This window comes from Oncorhynchus gorbuscha, linkage group LG20, assembly GCF_021184085.1.
Source record: "Oncorhynchus gorbuscha isolate QuinsamMale2020 ecotype Even-year linkage group LG20, OgorEven_v1.0, whole genome shotgun sequence".
In the NCBI taxonomy this organism is placed as follows: Eukaryota; Metazoa; Chordata; class Actinopteri; order Salmoniformes; family Salmonidae; genus Oncorhynchus; species Oncorhynchus gorbuscha.
This window is the reverse complement of record NC_060192.1, coordinates 31354392-31376509: the sequence shown is the minus strand read 5'-3', so window position 1 is coordinate 31376509 and position 22118 is coordinate 31354392. Positions and strand designations below refer to the sequence as shown.

The 22118-nt window shown below is 42.4% G+C and overlaps 1 protein-coding gene across 6 annotated transcripts in view; it reads right to left on the bottom strand.

Annotated features, from left to right (window-relative positions):
- Window positions 1-22118, bottom strand: part of camk2a (calcium/calmodulin-dependent protein kinase II alpha) — a 111726-nt gene that overhangs the window by 75630 nt on the left and 13978 nt on the right. For all 6 annotated transcript variants that reach the window (XM_046316751.1, XM_046316753.1, XM_046316752.1 and 3 more), the window contains exon 3: window positions 3655-3714. In XM_046316751.1, the coding sequence (XP_046172707.1) occupies window positions 3655-3714 (60 nt within the window). The remainder of the gene's footprint in view (window positions 1-3654; window positions 3715-22118) is intronic.

Here is a 22118-nt window from a genome sequence, read left to right as displayed (position 1 = left end):
ATATCCTCTCTCTATCCTCTCTCTATCCTCTCTATATATCCTCTCTATATATCCTCTCTATATCCAATCTCTATCCTCTCTCTATCCTCTCTCTATCCTCTCTCTATCCTCTCTCTATCCTCTCTCTATCCTCTCTCTATCCTCTCTATATATCCTCTCTATCCTCTCTATATCCTCTCTCTATCCCCTCTATATATCCTCTCTATCACTCTCTCTATCACTCTCTCTATCCTCTCTCTATCCTCTCTCTATCCTCTCTCTATCCTCTCTATCCCTCTCTCTATCCTCTCTATATATCCTCTCTATATATCCTCTCTATCCTCTCTATCCCTCTCTCTATCCACTCTCTATCCACTCTCTATCCTCTCTATATATCCTCTCTATCCTCTCTATCCCTCTCTCTATCCTCTCTCTATCCTCTCTCTATCCTCTCTCTATCCTCTCTATCCTCTCTATCCCTCTCTCTATCCTCTCTCTATCCTCTCTCTATCCTCTCTATCCTCTCTCTATCCTCTCTCTATCCTCTCTCTATCCTCTCTCTATCCTCTCTCTATCCTCTCTATCCCTCTCTCTATCCTCTCTCTATCCCTCTCTCTATCCTCTCTCTATCCACTCTCTATCCTCTCTATATCCACTCTCTATCCTCTCTCTATCCTCTCTCTATCCTCTCTCTATCCTCCCTCTATCCTCTCTATCCCTCTCTCTATCCTCTCTCTATCCTCTCTCTATCCTCTCTATCCCTCTCTCTATCCTCTCTCTATCCTCTCTCTATCCTCTCTCTATCCTCTCTCTATCCTCTCTATCCCTCTCTCTATCCTCTCTCTATCCCTCTCTCTATCCTCTCTCTATCCACTCTCTATCCACTCTCTATCCACTCTCTATCCTCTCTATATCCACTCTCTATCCTCTCTCTATCCTCTCTCTATCCTCTCTCTATCCTCGCTCTATCCTCTCTCTATCCTCTCTCTATCCTCTCTATATATCCTCTCTATATATCCTCTCTATATATCCTCTCTATCCTCTCTATATATCCTCTCTATATATCCTCTCTCTATCCTCTCTCTATCCTCTCTATATCCTCTCTATATATCCTCTCTATATATCCTCTCTATCCCTCTCTATATCCTCTCTCTATCCTCTCTCTATCCTCTATCTATCCTCTCTATATCCTCTCTCTATCCTCTCTTTATCCTCTCTATATCCTCTCTCTATCCTCTCTATCCACTCTCTATCCTCTCTCTATCCTCTCTCTATCCTCTCTCTATCCTCTCTCTATCCTCTATCTATCCTCTCTCTATCCTCTCTCTATCCTCTCTATATCCTCCCTATATCCTCTCTCTATCCTCTCTCTATCCTCTCTATATATCCTCTCTATATATCCTCTCTGTTATGCAGGTGAATGAGGACCCAAAAGCGACTTGGCGAAAACAGAGTCTTTAATCCAGTAAAGTAAATAATCAATCATAAAGCACAATTCCACTCGTAATGACGAGAACAGACTGGAGACTCGATCATGAACTGCAGGTTGCCTCGGGAAGGCACTTGACCGTAGCAGACTCAGACACCTGCTCACCACGCAGCATCTGAGGGAAACACGACACGACAGGGCGATACAAAGACACAGCACGGTGAACAATAGACAAGGATCCGACAGGGCAGAAACGGAACACAAGGGGAGAAATAGGGACTCTAATCAGGGGAAAAGATAGGGAACAGGTGTGGGAAGACTAAATGATTGATTAGGGGAATAGGAACAGCTGGGAGCAGGAACGGAACGATAGAGAGGAGAGAGAGAGGGAGGGAGAGAGAAAAAGGGGAACGAACCTAAAAAGACCAGCAGGGGGAAAACGAACAGAAGGAAAAGCGAAATGACAAGACAATATAAGACAAAACATGACACTCTCTCTATATCCTCTCTCTATCCTCTCTCTATCCTCTCTATATATCCTCTCTATATCCTCTCTCTATCCTCTCTCTATCCTCTCTATATATCCTCTCTATCCTCTCTCTATCCTCTCTCTATCCTCTCTATATCCTCTCTATATCCTCTCTCTATCCTCTCTCTATCCTCTCTCTATATATCCTCTCTCTATCCTCTCTCTATCCTCTCTATATATCCTCTCTATCCTCTCTATATCCTCTCTCTATCCTCTCTCTATCCTCTCTATATATCCTCTTTATCCTCTCTCTATCCTCTCTCTATCCTCTCTATCCCTATCTCTATCCTCTCTTTATCCTCTCTCTATCCTCTCTCTATCCTCTCTATCCCTCTCTCTATCCTCTCTTTATCCTCTCTCTATCCTCTCTATATATCCTCTCTATATATCCTCTCTATCCTCTCTCTATCCTCTCTCTATCCTCTCTCTATCCTCTCTTTATCCTCTCTCTATCCTCTCTCTATCCTCTCTATCCTCTCTCTATCCTCTCTATCCTCTCTATCCTCTCTCTATCCACTCTCTATCCTCTCTCTATCCTCTCTCTATCCTCTCTCTATCCTCTCTCTATCCTCTCTCTGTCCTCTCTCTGTCCTCTCTCGGTCCTCTCTCTGTCCTCTCTCTGTCCTCTCTCTGTCCTCTCTATATCCTCTCTCTATCCTCTCTCTATCCACTCTCTATCCTCTCTCTATCCACTCTCTATCCTCTCTATATCCACTCTCTATCCTCTCTCTATCACTCTCTATCCTCTCTCTATCCCTCTCTATCCTCTCTATCCTCTTTCTATCCTCCTACCTATATCCTCTTTATATATCCCTCTCTCTATCCTCTCTATATCCCCCTCTCTATATCCTCTCTCTATCCTCTCTGTATCCCCTGTATATCATCTCTATCCTCTCTATCCTCTCTATCCTCTCTATATCATCTCTCTATCCTCTCTCTATGCTCTCTCTATCCTCTCTCTATGCTCTCTCTATCCTCTCTCTATCCCTGACAGATCACAAAGCAGCATACAACCTGCCCTGAGGGCATCCATAGGTCACAATTGTTTTACTTCTCTCTCTGACCACTCAGAGGCTGGTTTAGACATACAGTTGAGCCGTTCTCTCTCTCGCTCTCTCTCTCTCTCTCAAACACAGATGAAAATATCTTTGGATTAATAATGCAGCTGCTCTTGTCCGTGGCAGCGAGTGGGATGCATTATTAAACGCGTGTGGGGCTAAGAAAAGTAGAAAAGTGCTTCTCAGCCTGTTAATCAGTAAATTACACACTGTGGTCTGATGGTGCCAGCTGTACACTCAGGAACCACAATAACGAGCTAGTTTTCTATCTCTCTGGATGACTGTTGCACTTTCACTGGGTGCATGATTCAGCTCAAAGGAAGCAGATGACGTCAATACTGTACTATAGTGAACTGAAAGTTTACTATGCTCTCAAGACAATCTGACCCAAGGCTAGTGAGGTATATTTCTGAAGTGTCCCAATCCGAACTACCTCATAGGTAGTGTGAAAGAATGTGTGTAATGTGACTCAAAGGAAAACTGATATTGTGGAATCAAGCCAATCAATAATGAAAAGAAATAGAACACATTTTTATGGATCATAGTACTTTTTGTGTGTTTCCAATCTGTATTTGCCATAGAGCTTATGATATATACTGAAAGAGTGGGAGTAGGATGAGGAAGCCTGCATGACCTGATCGGTCTGCTACAGAACTCACCGATATTGGAGTGCTTCAGCAGTCGGCAGATCCTGGCCTCTCTGTCCAGCTTCTGGTGATCTGAAAGCCAAACACGCAGACAGATAGTTTCACGACGCAGGAAACATTACAGGTGTGCTATCTTAATTTGACCCTGCTTCTCACAGCAGGAAAATAATTCTGCAGTGACAGGAAATGTGAATTATTATTATTATTGGACATTTTTGTATGGGGTTGTTGGGGCCTTTCTAAACATTGAGTACACTCCAATTAGCATTTCCTGCTGTGCAGGAAAGTTCCCTGTGACAACAGATTGATCAAATGAAGATAGCTCTAAAAAGATGCCTGAGTATCCGACCTAGAATTCCGAATTGGATGACGATACTCAAAACGATACTTAAAAACCTTATTCCTTATGATAGATTTTTCTTGACTGTCTGTTATGCCATGTACGAATGTGTTATTCAATGCGTTTCTATGGGCTATAGCAGTAAAGGCTAAATTCACTGATTCATCAAATGATTTTGAAATATATTTTTCATACCTACAGGGGTGGTAGGGAGGGATGAGGGTGGGTGGTAGGGAGGGATGAGGGTGGGTGGTAGGGAGGGATGAGGGTGGGTGGTAGGGAGGGAAGGAAGGAAGGAAGGAAGATGGTAGGTGGGGAGGGAGGTGGGGAGGGGGAGGGAGGGAGGAGGGAGGGAGGGAGGGAGGAGGGAGGGAGGGAGGGAGGGAGGGAGGGAGGGAGGGAGGGAGGGAGGGAGGGAGGGAGGGAGGGAGGGAGGGAGGGAGGGAGGTGAAGATGGTAGATGAGAGGGAAGGGTTGATGGTGGGTGGTAGGGAAGGAAGGAAGGAAGGAAGGAAGGAAGGAAGGAAGGAAGGAAGGAAGGAAGGAAGGAAGGAAGGAAGGAAGGAAGGAAGGAAGGAAGGAAGGAAGGAAGGTGAAAGGGTGATGGTGGGCATGGTACAGAGGGAGGAGGTTGGGGAGGAGAGAGAGGTCACATTGACACAAGCTACTCTCCCCAGTAATGAAAGTGAGATGGCGGGCAGTCAGCAAGATAACAATGCTGCTTTGCCAAATAAATGCTCCCTCTGTCCGAGAACAGAGGGCTTTCTGCAGTATTTATAAGTGACCCAAATTGGCAAGGGAGACCCCCTTTTTCCTCCTAATATCTACCCCTCTGTTCATACACTCCTTCACTGTCTGCTCAATCTGCACAGCTCAATCTCTTTCACTGTCTGCTCAGTCTGTACAGCTCATTCTCATTCTCCTTCACCAATCATGAGGAGTGTATCAGTCTTACAGTAAAAAGCCATTGCCCCTTGATCAAGTTCATGATTGCATCGGAGATGAGATAAACCAAGCCTCCTCCATCATACAGGCTTTTCTTGTGTGAGCAGTAGCTTCACAAAAACCCATCTGCTGTGTAGCAGCAGCATTTATCATTATCAGTAAGTACTGTTTCGGCAGTATCACCATACCACAGGAGGCTGGTTGCACCTTAATTGGGGAGGACGGTATCGTGGTAATGGCTGGAGTGGAATAGGTGGAATGGTATCAAATACATCAAACACATAGTTTCAATGTGTTTGATGCCATTTCATTTGCTCCGTTCCAGACATTATTATGAGCCGTCCTCCCCTCACCAGCCTCCACTGCACCATTACACATATAAGAAATGAAACAAATATAATCTCGTCCTTTCCTTGTAGAATATTTGCCGTCGTACCAGCTTTTAAGCGCATGCCAATCTCCTCCTCCGTCCCTACAGCCTCCCTGTACTGTACGCCATCCACTGTAATGTATACGCAAAGATATGCTCTGGACTTTAAAAATGGTGTTGCTAAGCAACCCGGCGGAATACACCAGGACTAGAACTATAAGCTATAGCTGAGTAAAAATACAGAGGGAGAAATGGAGTTCATGCAGCCCTGTGTAAATCCTCCAATAGGGGTATAATGAAAGACAAATGAAGCTTCAACAGCACTGAGCACAGAACACAAGTCAAGGGCAATACACCAGGATAGTGTGATACGACAATGAGCCTTACAAAAACATTTTCCAATCAGATATTAAACAATGACAATCAAACAGGAAATGACATACACCGTAGAATAATAGACCCCTCTGCGTTTCAATGCAATAATAAAACACAGGTCCTTAAATGGCTTTAAGTGTATTATACTGTATGTCCAATACATTGTATTAGTGTAACTTTGTACAGTATCATTGATGCTCACTGTATTAGTACATTGATTAACACATTGACACTGACATGTATAGTATACTGTAGATTAACACACAGACATGTATAGTATACTGTAGATTAACACATTGACATGTATAGTATACTGTAGATTAACACATTGACATGTATAGTATACTGTAGATTAACACATTGACATGTATAGTATACTGTAGATTAACACACTGACATGTATAGTATACTGTAGATTAACACATTGACATGTATAGTATACTGTAGATTAACACACAGACATGTATAGTATACTGTAGATTAACACACAGACATGTATAGTATACTGTAGATTAACACACAGACATGTATAGTATACTGTAGATTAACACATTGACATGTATAGTATACTGTAGATTAACACACTGACATGTATAGTATACTGTAGATTAACACACAGACATGTATAGTATACTGTAGATTAACACATAGACATGTATAGTATACTGTAGATTAACACATAGACATGTATAGTATACTGTAGATTAACACACAGACATGTATAGTATACTGTAGATTAACACACATACATGTATAGTATACTGTAGATTAACACACAGACATGTATAGTATACTGTAGATTAACACACAGACATGTATAGTATACTGTAGATTAAACACATTGACATGTATAGTATACTGTAGATTAACACATTGACATGTATAGTATACTGTAGATTAACACATTGACATGTATAGTATACTGTAGATTAACACATTGACATGTATAGTATACTGTAGATTAACACATTGACATGTATAGTATACTGTAGATTAACACATTGACATGTATAGTATACTGTAGATTAACACATTGACATGTATAGTATACTGTAGATTAACACACAGACATGTATAGTATACTGTAGATTAACACATAGACATGTATAGTATACTGTAGATTAACACACAGACATGTATAGTATACTGTAGATTAACACATTGACATGTATAGTATACTGTAGATTAACACATAGACATGTATAGTATACTGTAGATTAACACATAGACATGTATAGTATACTGTAGATTAACACATAGACATGTATAGTATACTGTAGATTAACACATTGACATGTATAGTATACTGTAGATTAACACACTGACATGTATAGTATACTGTAGATTAACACATTGACATGTATAGTATACTGTAGATTAACACATTGACATGTATAGTATACTGTAGATTAACACACAGACATGTATAGTATACTGTAGATTAACACACAGACATGTATAGTATACTGTAGATTACCACACAGACATGTATAGTATACTGTAGATTAACACACTGACATGTATAGTATACTGTAGATTAACACATTGACATGTATAGTATACTGTAGATTAACACATAGACATGTATAGTATACTGTAGATTAACACATTGACATGTATAGTATACTGTAGATTAACACACAGACATGTATAGTATACTGTAGATTAACACACAGACATGTATAGTATACTGTAGATTAACACATTGACATGTATAGTATACTGTAGATTAACACACAGACATGTATAGTATACTGTAGATTAACACACAGACATGTATAGTATACTGTAGATTAACACATTGACATGTATAGTATACTGTAGATTAACACATTGACATGTATAGTATACTGTAGATTAACACACAGACATGTATAGTATACTGTAGATTAACACATTGACATGTATAGTATACTGTAGATTAACACATTGACATGTATAGTATACTGTAGATTAACACATTGACATGTATAGTATACTGTAGATTAACACATTGACATGTATAGTATACTGTAGATTAACACACAGACATGTATAGTATACTGTAGATTAACACACAGACATGTATAGTATACTGTAGATTAACACATTGACATGTATAGTATACTGTAGATTAACACATTGACATGTATAGTATACTGTAGATTAACACATTGACATGTATAGTATACTGTAGATTAACACATTGACATGTATAGTATACTGTAGATTAACACATTGACATGTATAGTATACTGTAGATTAACACATTGACATGTATAGTATACTGTAGATTAACACATTGACATGTATAGTATACTGTAGATTAACACATTGACATGTATAGTATACTGTAGATTAACACATTGACATGTATAGTATACTGTAGATTAACACATTGACATGTATAGTATACTGTAGATTAACACACAGACATGTATAGTATACTGTAGATTAACACACAGACATGTATAGTATACTGTAGATTAACACACAGACATGTATAGTATACTGTAGATTAACACACAGACATGTATAGTATACTGTAGATTAACACACAGACATGTATAGTATACTGTAGATTAACACATTGACATGTATAGTATACTGTAGATTAACACACAGACATGTATAGTATACTGTAGATTAACACACAGACATGTATAGTATACTGTAGATTAACACACAGACATGTATAGTATACTGTAGATTAACACACAGACATGTATAGTATACTGTAGATTAACACACAGACATGTATAGTATACTGTAGATTAACACATTGACATGTATAGTATACTGTAGATTAACACACAGACATGTATAGTATACTGTAGATTAACACACAGACATGTATAGTATACTGTAGATTAACACATTGACATGTATAGTATACTGTAGATTAACACATTGACATGTATAGTATACTGTAGATTAACACACAGACATGTATAGTATACTGTAGATTAACACATTGACATGTATAGTATACTGTAGATTAACACACAGACATGTATAGTATACTGTAGATTAACACATTGACATGTATAGTATACTGTAGATTAACACATTGACATGTATAGTATACTGTAGATTAACACACAGACATGTATAGTATACTGTAGATTAACACACAGACATGTATAGTATACTGTAGATTAACACACTGACATGTATAGTATACTGTAGATTAACACACTGACATGTATAGTATACTGTAGATTAACACACAGACATGTATAGTATACTGTAGATTAACACACAGACATGTATAGTATACTGTAGATTAACACACTGACATGTATAGTATACTGTAGATTAACACATAGACACAGACATGTATAGTATACTGTAGATTAACACATAGACACAGACATGTATAGTATACTGTAGATTAACACATAGACACAGACATGTATAGTATACTGTAGATTAACACACAGACATGTATAGTATACTGTAGATTAACACATAGACACAGACATGTATAGTATACTGTAGATTAACACACTGACATGTATAGTATACTGTAGATTAACACATAGACACAGACATGTATAGTATACTGTAGATTAACACACAGACATGTATAGTATACTGTAGATTAACACACAGACACAGATACCATGATAATTGCTGGTCTTATTTTACACTCCTGCTGTATGCACAATAACCTGCAGATAGACGAACATGGGCCTGACCCTTGAAGACGACCTACGTAGTTTGTCTCAATGTAGACAGACAATCAATCGATCCACAGTTGGATAGTTGAATACCTTGAGTGATTTTCCCAGCACCAGTAGGCCAACACGTTTTGGTGTGAAGCCTTTTTAATCTAAAGAACAGCTCACTCACAGCTGATTCGGGTTAAATGATCTACCCTACTGGTCCAGCTGTCCATTATCAGAATGCTAATAATCCTCCAATGCTACTCCGCCAGATGTCTTTCCCTGCTCTATGCAATCTGTCCAGCTCACCATTACATCTGAGCCTTACGTCTGAGGGTCCCCAAACCGACAGACAGTTGGTCTCTACAGAGCAAGTAGAGAGGCAGGCTTCGTGTAGAATAAGTCTCTACAGAGCAAGTAGAGAGGCAGGCTTCGTGTAGAATGAGTTTCTACAGGGCAAGTAGAGAGGCAGGCTTCGTGTAGAATAAGTCTCTACAGAGCAAGTAGAGAGGCAGGCTTCGTGTAGAATGAGTTTCTACAGGGCAAGTAGAGAGGCAGGCTTCGTGTAGAATAAGTCTCTACAGAGCAAGTAGAGAGGCAGGCTTCGTGTAGAATGAGTTTCTACAGGGCAAGTAGAGAGGCAGGCTTCGTGTAAAATGAGTCTCTACAGGGCAAGTAGAGAGGCAGGCTTCGTGTAGAATGAGTCTCTACAGGGCAAGTAGAGAGGCAGGCTTCGTGTAGAATGAGTCTCTACAGGGCAAGTAGAGAGGCAGGCTTCGTGTAGAATGAGTCTCTACAGAGCAAGTAGAGGCAGGCTTCGTGTAGAATGAGTCTCTACAGGGCAAGTAGAGAGGCAGGCTTCGTGTAGAATGAGTCTCTACAGGGCAAGTAGAGAGGCAGGCTTTGTGTAGAATGAGTCTCTACAGGGCAAGTAGAGAGGCAGGCTTCGTGTAGAATGAGTCTCTACAGGGCAAGTAGAGAGGCAGGCTTCGTGTAGAATGAGTCTCTACAGAGCAAGTAGAGAGGCAGGCTTCGTGTAGAATGAGTCTCTACAGAGCAAGTAGAGAGGCAGGCTTCGTGGGAGTAAATGTAAAATCCTAGCAAATCCTTTTGGACCAAAGCAGTTGCATATCTGTGATCTCTAGGATAAATGTCTGCCATAGTCATTTACAGAGGCACACCAACTCATCTTTGTATTATTGTGACATTGACTATGATTGTACACATTAGGAACTCATATTAAACGCCATGAATTACTTGAAGTCAGACCATCTCTAACAACCAACCCCACAGGATATAATGGAACAGGCTACAACATGGTGAGAAAAGGAGAATCCAGTTTGAATGATCATTCAGCTCCTCTAGTGTGGATGTAGGGAGAGTGGATTGCTAGGGCATATATTTATTTACAATAAATCATGTTATGGTGCCAGCAGAGTCTCCTGGCAGAGGGCCAAGCAGGCAGCTGGTTGAGGGTTTCCTCCCAGGGTTCTATCTAACGTGCACACACACCTGTAACTTAAGGGAAATCAAAATCACATGCAAACAACATACAATGTGTGCTCCCCTGCATGCACAGTGTTCGATAGCCACGACAACATAATTTGCACTGTGCTCCACAAAACACTGTATGTACTCTCCTGGAAGCACATGCCACATGAATACAAATAGGCTGAAACGAAAGTAAACAACAAAGGAAGAGAGAATGGCATAAACTGGCAGGAAGCAGCAGGGGTTTCTGGGCTCACTAAGGAGTAGTCTGTCAGTCAGTCACAGGCCAACAGGGAGCTGTCTGTTTGTGGTTCCCCTCTACACACTCTCTCACACACAGAATATCAAACATCCTGCCTCCTCTCAGACCTCAGCATGCCAGCTGACAACACACCTCTCTACCAGACCCCTAGCCATCCATTCAGTATGGAGGCCTGACCACAACACACCTCTCTACCAGACCCCTAACCAGCCATTCAGTATGGAGGCCTGACCACAACACACCTCTCTAACAGACCCCTAGCCAGCTATTCAGTATGGATGCCTGACCACAACACACCTCTCTACCAGACCCCTAACCAGTTATTCAGTATGGAGGCCTGACCACAACACACCTCTCTACCAGACCCCTAACCAGTTATTCAGTATGGAGGCCTGACCACAACACACCTCTCTACCAGACCCCTAACCAGTTATTCAGTATGGAGGCCTGACCACAACACACCTCTCTACCAGACCCCTAACCAGCTATTTAGTATGGAGGCCTGACCACAACACAACTATCTACCAGACCCCTAACCAGTTATTCAGTATGGAGGCCTGACCACAACACACCTCTCTACCAGACCCCTAACCAGCTATTTAGTATGGAGGCCTGACCACAACACAACTATCTACCAGACCCCTAACCAGCTATTTAGTATGGATGCCTGACCACAACACACCTCTCTACCAGACCCCTAACCAGTTATTCAGTATGGAGGCCTGACCACAACACACCTCTCTACCAGACCCCTAACCAGTTATTCAGTATGGAGGCCTGACCACAACACACCTCTCTACCAGACCCCTAACCAGTTATTCAGTATGGAGGCCTGACCACAACACACCTCTCTACCAGACCCCTAACCAGCTATTTAGTATGGAGGCCTGACCACAACACAACTATCTACCAGACCCCTAACCAGCTATTTAGTATGGATGCCTGACCACAACACACCTCTCTAACAGACCCCTAACCAGCTATTCAGTATGGATGCCTGACCACAACACAACTATCTACCAGACCCCTAACCAGCTATTTAGTATGGATGCCTGACCACAACACACCTCTCTACCAGACCCCTAACCAGCTATTTAGTATGGAGGCCTGACCACAACACAACTATCTACCAGACCCCTAGCCAGCCATTCAGTATGGAGCTGTGGCCACAACATGGCGAAGCATCCCCTTCCTCCTCCCTACCTACCCCTCCCCTCCCCTCCCCACCCTCCCCTTCCTCCTCCCTTCCCTAACCTCCTATCCAACCTACCCCTCTCCTCTCCTCTCTACCTAACCCTCCCCTCACTTACCTACCCTCCCCTTCCTCCTCCCTACCCCTCCCCTCACCTCCCTACCCTCCCCTTCCTCCTCCCTACCCTCCCCTTCCTCCTCCCTACCCTCCCCTTCCTCCTCCCTACCCCTCTCCTCACCTCCCTACCCTCCCCTTTCTCCTCCCTACCCTCCCCTTCCTCCTCCCTACCCTACCCTCCCCTTCCTCCTCCCTACCCTCCCTCCTCCCTACCTACCCTCCCCTTCCTCCTCCCTACCCTCCCCTTCCTCCTCCCTACCTACCCTCCCCTTCCTCCTCCCTACCCTACCCTCCCCTTCCTCCTCCCTACCCTACCCTCCCCTTCCTCCTCCCTACCTACCCTCCCCTTCCTCCTCCCTACCCTACCCTCCCCTTCCTCCTCCCTACCTACCCTCCCCTTCCTCCTCCCTACCTACCCTCCACTTCCTCCTCCCTACCTACCCTCCCCTTCCTCCTCCCTACCCTACCCTCCCCTTCCTCCTCCCTACCTACCCTCCCCTTCCTCCTACCTACCTACCCTCCCCTTCCTCCTCCCTACCTACCCTCCCCTTCCTCCTCCCTACCCTTCCCCTCCCCTCCCTACCCTCCCCTTCCTCCTCCCTACCCAAACAAGAATTGGCAGTATGTATATATATATTTAGCCCAAACAACTACCTCTTTCCCTACTGTATTTATTTTATTTATTTATTTTGCTCCTTTGCACCCCATTATTTTTATTTCTACTTTGCACATTCTTCCACTGCAAATCTACCATTCCAGTGTTTTACTTGCTATATTGTATTTACTTTGCCACCATGGCCTTTTTTTTGCCTTTACCTTCCTTATCTCACCTCATTTGCTCACATCGTATATAGACTTGTTTATACTTTATTATTGACTGTATGTTTGTTTTTGTCGAACTGCTTTGCTTTATCTTGGCCAGGTCGCAATTGTAAATGAGAACTTGTTCTCAACTTGCCTACCTGGTTAAATAAAGGTGAAATAAAAAAGAAAATAAAAAATATATAATGTCCTGAAATGACATTGTGTTTATCTGGAAAAGGAGCAGTTTAGGCATAATTGAGTTAGAATGGTAGTAGCTATAACTCCGGTAAATTGCCCTGGAAATTTCAAAGACCATTTAACATGTCAAATCAAATCAAAAACATTGTTATTTGTCACATGCGCCGAATACAACAGGTGTAGACCTTACTGTGAAATGCTTACTTACAAGCCCTTAACCAACAACGCAGTTAAAAAGTATGAAATTTAACAAATGGATAAAACTAAAATAGTAACAATAAAATAACAAAATAAAATAACACAATAAAATAACGTTAGCATGTCACGCCTTGGTCACTATATTTTGTGTTTTTGGTATATGTTTGGGTAAGCCAGGGTGTGACATGGGTTTATATGTTGTGTTTCGTATTGGGGTTTGTAGTAATTGGGATTGTGTATGATTAGGGGTGGGTCTAGTTAGGCTTGGCTGCCTGGGGCGATTCTCAATCAGAGTCAGGTGCTTGTCGTTGTCTCTGATTGAGAACCGTATTTAGACAGCCTGACTTTCGCGTTGTATTTTGTGGGTGTTTGTTCCTGTCTCTGTGTAGTAGTCACCAGATAGGCTGTAATTAGTTCACGTTCCGTTTGTTGTTTTCTTATATCTGTTATTTCATGTACCGCGATATATTTAATTAAAGTCATGAGTAACCTACACGCTGCATTTCGGTCTGACTCTCTTCATTCAACAGACGAATGACGTTACATAGCAAGAATATATACAGGCTATATACAGGCTATATACAGGCTATATACAGGCTATATACAGGCTATATACAGGCTATATACAGGCTATATAGAGGCTATATACAGGCTATATAGAAGCTATATACAGGCTATATACAGGTTATATAGAGGCTATATACAGGCTATATAGAGGCTATATACAGGTTATATACAGGCTATATTCAGGCTATATACAGGCTATATACAGGCTATATACAAGGAGTACCAGTACTGAGTCAGTGTACTGGGGTATAAGGTAGTTGGGGTGATTGAGCTAATATGTACATGTAGGTTTGGTTAGGTGATTGATTGATTGAAGTGCTATGTACATGTAGGTGGGGGGAGTCCAGACAGCCGTTTAATTAACTATTCAGCAGTCTTATGGCTTTGGGGTAGAAGCTGTTCAGAAGCCTTTTAGTCCCAGACTTGGCGCTCCGGTACAGCTTGCCATACGGTAGCAGAGAGAACAGACTGTGACTTGGGTGGCTGGAGTCTTTGACAATTTTTAGGGCCTTCCTCTGACACCGCCTGGTATAGTGGTCCTGGATGGATGGGAGCTCTGCCATTGATGTACTGGGCCGTACGCACTACCCTCTATAGCGCCTTGCAGTTGGAAGCTGAGCAGTTGCCATAACAAGTGGTGATGCAACCAGTCAAGATGCTCTCGATGGTACAGGGGGCTAAGCTCACACCCCTGAGGGGCCTCCGTGTTGTCTACCCTCACCACCTTGGGACGGCCCATCAGAAAGTCCAGTATACAATTGCAGAGGGAGATGTTTAATCCCACGGTCCTTAGCTTAGTGATGCATTTGGAGGGCACTATGGTGTTGAATGCTGAGCTGTAGTCAAAGTATATTATTCTAATGTAGGTGTTCCTTTTGTCCAGGTGGGAAAGTGTCATATTACACTCTTAGAAAATGAATAAATCAAAAGGGGTTCTTCGGCTGTCCTCATAGGAGAACCCTTTTTGGTTCCAGGTAGAATTATTTTGGGTTGCATGTAAAACCCCTCTGTGGGAATATTTCTACATGGAACCAAAAAGGGTTCTACGAACCAGAAGGCTTCTATATGGAACCAAAAAGGGTTCTTCAAAGGGTTCTCCTATGAGGACAGCCGAAGAACCCTTTTAGGTTCAAGATAGCACCTTGTTTTCTGAGAGTGCAGTACAGTACACCCATTTTAAGAAAATATGTTAGCGTTGATGTTGTTTTTCCCTGAGCCGTCAGTTGGCCAAGGAGCCTTGCCTTCAGCAGCTCAGCTGGCTGATACATGGGCTGTATCACAACAGACTGAAGAAAAGGCGGGAATTGTTACTTCATTAATATTAATGCATCCAAATGTTTGAGTTATCACAGTCATTCTCAGTAAAGTCTACCATGCAAAAATTAATTATGTAAAAGTAATAATGTTTTTGTTTGGTTAGCTTTTGGAAATGTTAGATAGGGCATACAACTTTCCTTGACATCACACAAGGGTGGTCCGTTTAAAATTAATGAATTCTTCCCTCACCCCTTGCCCTGCAAGTGTCAACCCATCATATGCCATGATACATCATTAGAAGTGTCCACTTAATTTGAGGGCTGTGGGGAGAGGGTGACTTTTACGTGTTTGGAATGCAGCCAGAAACTGCTTCTCCAATAGAAATCCCTAAACGTAGAAATATGTCAGAGGGTCTAACGGTCGTCCGAAATACGCAAAGGCCATCTAATCAAAAGCACTCATTGAGTTTTCAATGAAAAATTCAAACGTCAGTTTGTCACTTTCGCGAGGTTGGAATAATAGCATGTTCAACTCCTTAAGACGGTGGTCTAGGTTGCGTTTTTAGATTTCAAGAAAATGAAGAAATAATCTCATTGGCTTCTCAAACCCCAGCCTGGTGTGTTTCTCAAGTGTTCCTGCGATGTTGCGCCTCTGGGTTTAGAAACGGTATTATTACCTTCATACAGTATATACATTCATTGACTTTAACACCTGTTACATTAGGCTGGATACACACATACAGCATAGACCAAATGAGAGAGGAATGCAGACAACACAATAAATAGTGGGTTTGAAGAAGTAGTACAATTATTTTGGTCAGACAGCTCTGCAGCATAGGCAGGCAGGCTAGCTAGAGAGGATGACTAAAGCGTTACAGTATTGGAGCACAGAGGTAACGTTATGGTTGATTGGCTGGGTGCTACTGTCTGAGTAGAGATGAGATGATGACTTTATGGAATGAAAAATAATCATGTCATATAATAAAAACAAATCAATATATCCAACTGAAATGTTTTATTATTTCAGAGTCATTTCCTATGTTTCTATTGATGTCTACCCAATGTGGACCTCTGACAGAGACAATGGATTATTTTTTAAATATTTTGGCAATTGAATGTTCACTATCTTTGCCTTTGTAATTTCCATTAAAAAGCTGAAAAATAATTTGTATGTCATTATTTCATAATGCATTTAATCTCAAAAAATGTTTTTATCTAAACCCAAGATTGAAAACCGTGATAAACCAAAACTGAACCAACATCCAAAATTAGTTAATAGACCAATTGCAAAGAGAGTTCCAAACCTCTGCCAATAACAGCTAGTTTTCAGTTCTCCCCTCCCCACTCCCAGACAGGCCTAGCAGAGTGTTTTTGTCATGTTTTGTCTTATATTGTCTTGTCATTATGCTTTCCCTTCTGTTCGTTTCCCCCTGCTGGTCTTATTAGGTTCGTTCCCTTTTTCTATCCCTCTCTCTCCCCCTCCCTCTCTCTCCTCTCTCTATCGTTCCGTTCCTGCTCCCAGCTGTTCCTCATTCTCCTACTCAATCATCTAGTCTTTTCACACCTGTTCCCTATCTTGCCCTCTGATTAGAGTCCCTATTTCTCCCCTTGTTTTCCGTTTCTGTCCTGTCGGATCCTTGTATATTGTTCGCCGTGCTGTGTCTTTGTCTCGCCCTGTCGTGTCTTGTTTCCCTCAGATGCTGCGTGTGAGCAGGTGTCTGAGTCTGCTACGGTCGGTGCCTTCCCGAGGCAACCTACAGTTAATGGTTGAGTCTCCAGTCTGTCCTCGTCACTACGAGTGGAATTAAGTTTTTTATGTTTTGTTTTCTGCTCTGATTGTCCAGGAGTATTGCCTATTTCCTTTACTGGAATAAAGACTCTGTTTTCGCCAAGTCGCTTTTGGGTCCTCATTCACCTGCATAACAGTTTTGGGGAAAAAAAGCTCTTTTTAACCATTTAAAGGAAATCTATTACAGTAACCACGTTTCCATCCAGTTTTCCTCATAAAAAAATTATCATGACAGTTTTGATGAAAACAGGCAGTTTCGGTACAGTTTTATAAATGGCGATATAATTGGTTAATCCGACATGGTGGGATCTTTTTGTGTCAGTAAAATTTATTATCCAGGAAATGGTGGTGGAAACGCCTTTATGCACAAATATTGATATAATAACCATTGTATTGAAGTAAATTGCGAGTCACTCGATGATATGGTGTGTGGTCCTCTCACTACTACTCGGGAAACCATGCAGTTTATTAGGCTACAGATGAAATTATGAGGAACTTCACAAGGTGGTGAAAGTGCACAGTGATCTTGGTGCTGCTTTTCAATAAATATGGAGGGTCTTATTCTTGTGATCGATGCTTGAATACCATTTGAAAAATAAAAATGTTCTCACTCTTATCCATAATAATCTCATCCTATTGACAAACCTATGCACAATGTACCTGTGAGCTGTTGGCTAGAGCGTACGTGCCAAAACCAGAGTAGGCACAGTTCTTATTTAATGGAACAGTTTTTGTGACAAAACTCTCTCTTGAGAGTTGAAAATGCTATGGAAACACTACGTACCTTTATTAGGTAAATGAAATCTTCAGCGAAAAAGTACATTTTGTGTGCACTACGTCATCACGCACTGACTTTTATCCGCAACTAGTCCAAGGGTATGCAACAACACTCTGCCACTCTGATCCTCAACACGGGGACCCCCTCAGGGGTGCGTGCTTAGTCCCCTCCTGTACTCCCTGTTTACCCACAACTGCGTGGCCAAGCACGACTCCAAGACCATCATTAAGTTTGCTGACGACACAACGGTGGTAGGCCTGATCACCGACAACGATGAGATAGGGAGGAGGTCAGAGACCTGGCAGTGTGGTGCTAGGACAACAACCTCTTCCTCAACATGAGCAAGACAAAAGAGATTATCGTGGACTACAGGAAAAGGAGGGCCGAACACGCCCCCATTAACAACAACAGGGCTGTAGTGGGTCAAGAGTTTCAAGTTCCTTGGTGTCTACATCACCAACGAACTATCATGGTTCAAGCACACCAAGACAGTTGTTAAGAGGGCACGACAACACCTTTTCCCACTCAGGAGACTGGAAAGATTTGACATGGGTCCCCAGATCCTCAAAAAGTTCTACAGCTGCACCAACGAGAGCATCCTGACTGGTTGCAACCCCACCTGGTATGGTAACTGCTCGGCATCTGACCGTAAGACACTACAGAGGGTAGTGCGTATGGCCCAGTACATCACTGGGACATTGTCAAAGACTCCAGCCACCCAAGTCATAGACTGTTCTCTCTGCTACCGAACGGCAAGCAGTACTGGAGCGCCAAGTCTAGGGCCAAAATGCTCCTTAACAGTTTCTACCCCCAAGCCATAAGACTGCTGAACAATTAATAAATTGAACAATTGATACACCCCCCCTGCTGCTCCTCGCTGTTTATTATCGATACATAGTCACTTTACCCCTACCTACATGTAGAAATTGCCTCGACTAACATATACCCCCGCACATTGACTCTGTACCAGTACCCCTTGTATATAGCCTCATTATTGTTATTTTATACCTATTGGACTCGGCGCATGTGATTTTATATGATTTTGGTGAAAACACACCACTAATGGGAATTCAGATGTTCTTTATGCAGATTTTAGGATATTCACAAGAAAATCTGTCACCAATTGGATGGAAACATAGCTACTAAGGTATTTCTTTAATTGTTAACCAGCAATTATTTGATATTGATATACAAAAACGGCTGCATTGGGCCTTTACTGGGCCGACAGAGAGAGGGAGGAGAGGAAGTATTTGATGCTCTGCTTATATTTTGTCTCTTTCTCCGGTGCACTACTCCGGTGCACTACTCCGGTGCACTACTCCGGTGCACTACTCCGGTGCACTACTCCGGTGCACTACTCCGGTGCACTACTCCGGTGCACTACTCCGGTGCACTACTCCGGTGCACTACTCCGACTCCGGTGCACTACTCTGGTGCACTACTCCGGTGCACTACTCCGGTGCACTACTCCGGTGCACTACTCCGGTGCACTACTCCGGTGCACTACTCCGGTGCACTACTCCGGTGCACTACTCCGGTGCACTACTCCGGTGCACTACTCCGGTGCACTACTCTGGTGCACTACTCCGGTGCACTACTCCGGTGCACTACTCCGGTGCACTACTCTGGTGCACTACTCCGGTGCGCTACTCCGGTGCACTACTCTGTGATACAGCTCTGTGATACATGTTGTTAGTTAGATCAGGAGTCACACTCCCTGCACTCCACCGCCTACACACTCTGTAACGTGTTTGTAAAAGTTATATTATTGACCCAAATCACAAATGTACTTGACCCAACACTGCCTTTGAATTGATTGAGCAGCCCAGCAGCTATGGCCCACTGTATGGAGCTTGATAATATACAGTAGATCTATCACTGCATGGATTTCCCTCAGTAATGCTAATGCTAATGCTAATGCTAATGGTGCAACTAGAATTATAAACCCTAATCCTGGCACTCCAGGTCAAAAGACTATAGATGGGGTGTGGCAGTGGTCTAGGGCACTGCATCGCAGTGCTAGCTGTGACTCTGGGTTCGCGCCCAGGCTCTGTCGCAGCCGGCCTCAACCGGGAGGTCCGTGGGGCAATGCCCAATTGGCCTAGCGTCGTCCGGATTAGGGAGTGTTTGGCCGGTAGGGATATCCTTGTCTCATCGCGCACTAGCGACTCCTGTGGCGGGCCGGGCGCAGTGCACGCTAAACAGGTCACCAGGTGCATGGTGTTTCCTCCGACACATTGGTGTGGCTGGCTTCCGGGTTTGATGCGCGCTGTGTTAAGAAGCAGTGCGGCTTGGTTGGGTTGTGTTTCGGATGATGCATCGCTTTCGTTGTCGCAATGAGACAAGATAGTAACTACTAACAATTGGATACCACGAAATTGGGAAGAAAAGGGGGTCAAATTCAACAAAAAGAAAACACAACAAAAAAGACTATAGGTGGCAGTTAGATCAGGTACAGTGTATTCGGAAAGTATTCAGACCCCTTGACTTTTTCCACATTTTGTTATGTTACAGCCTTATTCTAACATTGATTAAATAGTTTTTTCCCTCATCAATCTACACACAATACCCCATAATGACAAAACAAAAACAGAATTTATACAAAATAAAAACTGAAATATCACATTTACTCAGTACTTTGTTGAAGCACCTTTTGCAGCGATTACAGTCTCTAGTCTTCTTGGATATGACGCTACAAGCTGGCTGGACCCCTCAAGGATATTCAGAGACTTGTCCCGAAGCCACTCCTGTGTTGTCTTTGCTGTGTGCTTAGGGTCGTTGTCCTGTTGGAAGGTGAACCTTCGCCCCAGTCTGAGGTCCTGAGCGCTCTGGAGCAGGTTTTCTTCAAGGATCGCTCCGTTGATCTTTTCCTCGGTTTCCCACTGAAAAACATCCCCACAGCATGATGCTGCCACCACCATGCTTCACTGTAGGGATGGTCCCAGATTTCCTCCAGACTTCAATATTGGTTTCATCAGTCCAGAGAATCTTGTTTCACACAGTCTGAGAGTCTTTAGGTGTATTTTGGCAAACTCCAAGCGGGCTGTCATGTTCCTTTTACTAGAATTTTATGTTTTTGCACCTAAAATGGTTATTGCATCATTCGTTTCATGGTCAAAATGAAAATGCAAGCTAAGTGTTGACCAAGGCTTCCACTCTTTTACAGTCTAATTTACTGAGGAGTGGCTTCCGCCTGGCCACTTGATTGGTAGAGTGGCCTTTATGGTAGAACAGCTCTAGGAAGTGTCTTGGTGGTTCCAAACTTCTTACATTTAAGAGTTATGGAGGCAACTGTTCCTGGGGACCTTCAATACTGGAGACATTTTTTGGTACTCTTACACAGATCTGTGCCTCGACACAATTCTTATGTAAATAAGTTATTTATATTTATTACTTGTAATACATTTGCAAAAATTTCTAAAAACTTGTTTTCGCTTTGACATTATGGGATAATAAAAAATAAAAACAATTTAGATTAAGGCTGTTACGTAACAAAATGTGGAAAAAGTCAAGGGGTCTGAATATTTTCCGAAGGCACTGTACATTTGTAATTTACGTAAAATATAGTTCCTGTACTCAGTCTTAGATAGTCTCTCTGTAGCAGAGACTTCAACATGTTACTAGACACTCTTATCGAGAGCGACTTACAGGAGTAATTAGGGTTAAGTGCCTTGCTCAAATGACTCATCAACAGACTTTTTACCTAGTAGGCTCAGGGATTCAAACCAGTGACCTTTTGGTTGCTGGTCCAACACTCTTAACCACTAGGCTACTTTTCACTCACGGCAACGTGTTTCTGCTGCTGCCCCTGAAGGCCAATTCAGCTCAGCCAGCATGACGCAGAATGAATGCAAGTGGATGTCAGACAGACAGACATCAGACAGACGTCAACTGCGTGACAGCAATTCAGTGTATCTCAAGGAGACATGATATGTCTTGATTGAGCTAGGATGGATTCCTTTGACTTGAACGAATGTGTGCATGTGTGCAATGCATGTGCTTGTTTTTTTAAGTGTCACAAGATAAATAGAGATTTTTATACTGTTTTATATCATAAGATACAGTACATACGTACGTTGATGAACAGTATATCACATGAACATTGTGTAGGAGGTGTGAGTTGCTACTGTACTTTTAGGGCATTCTG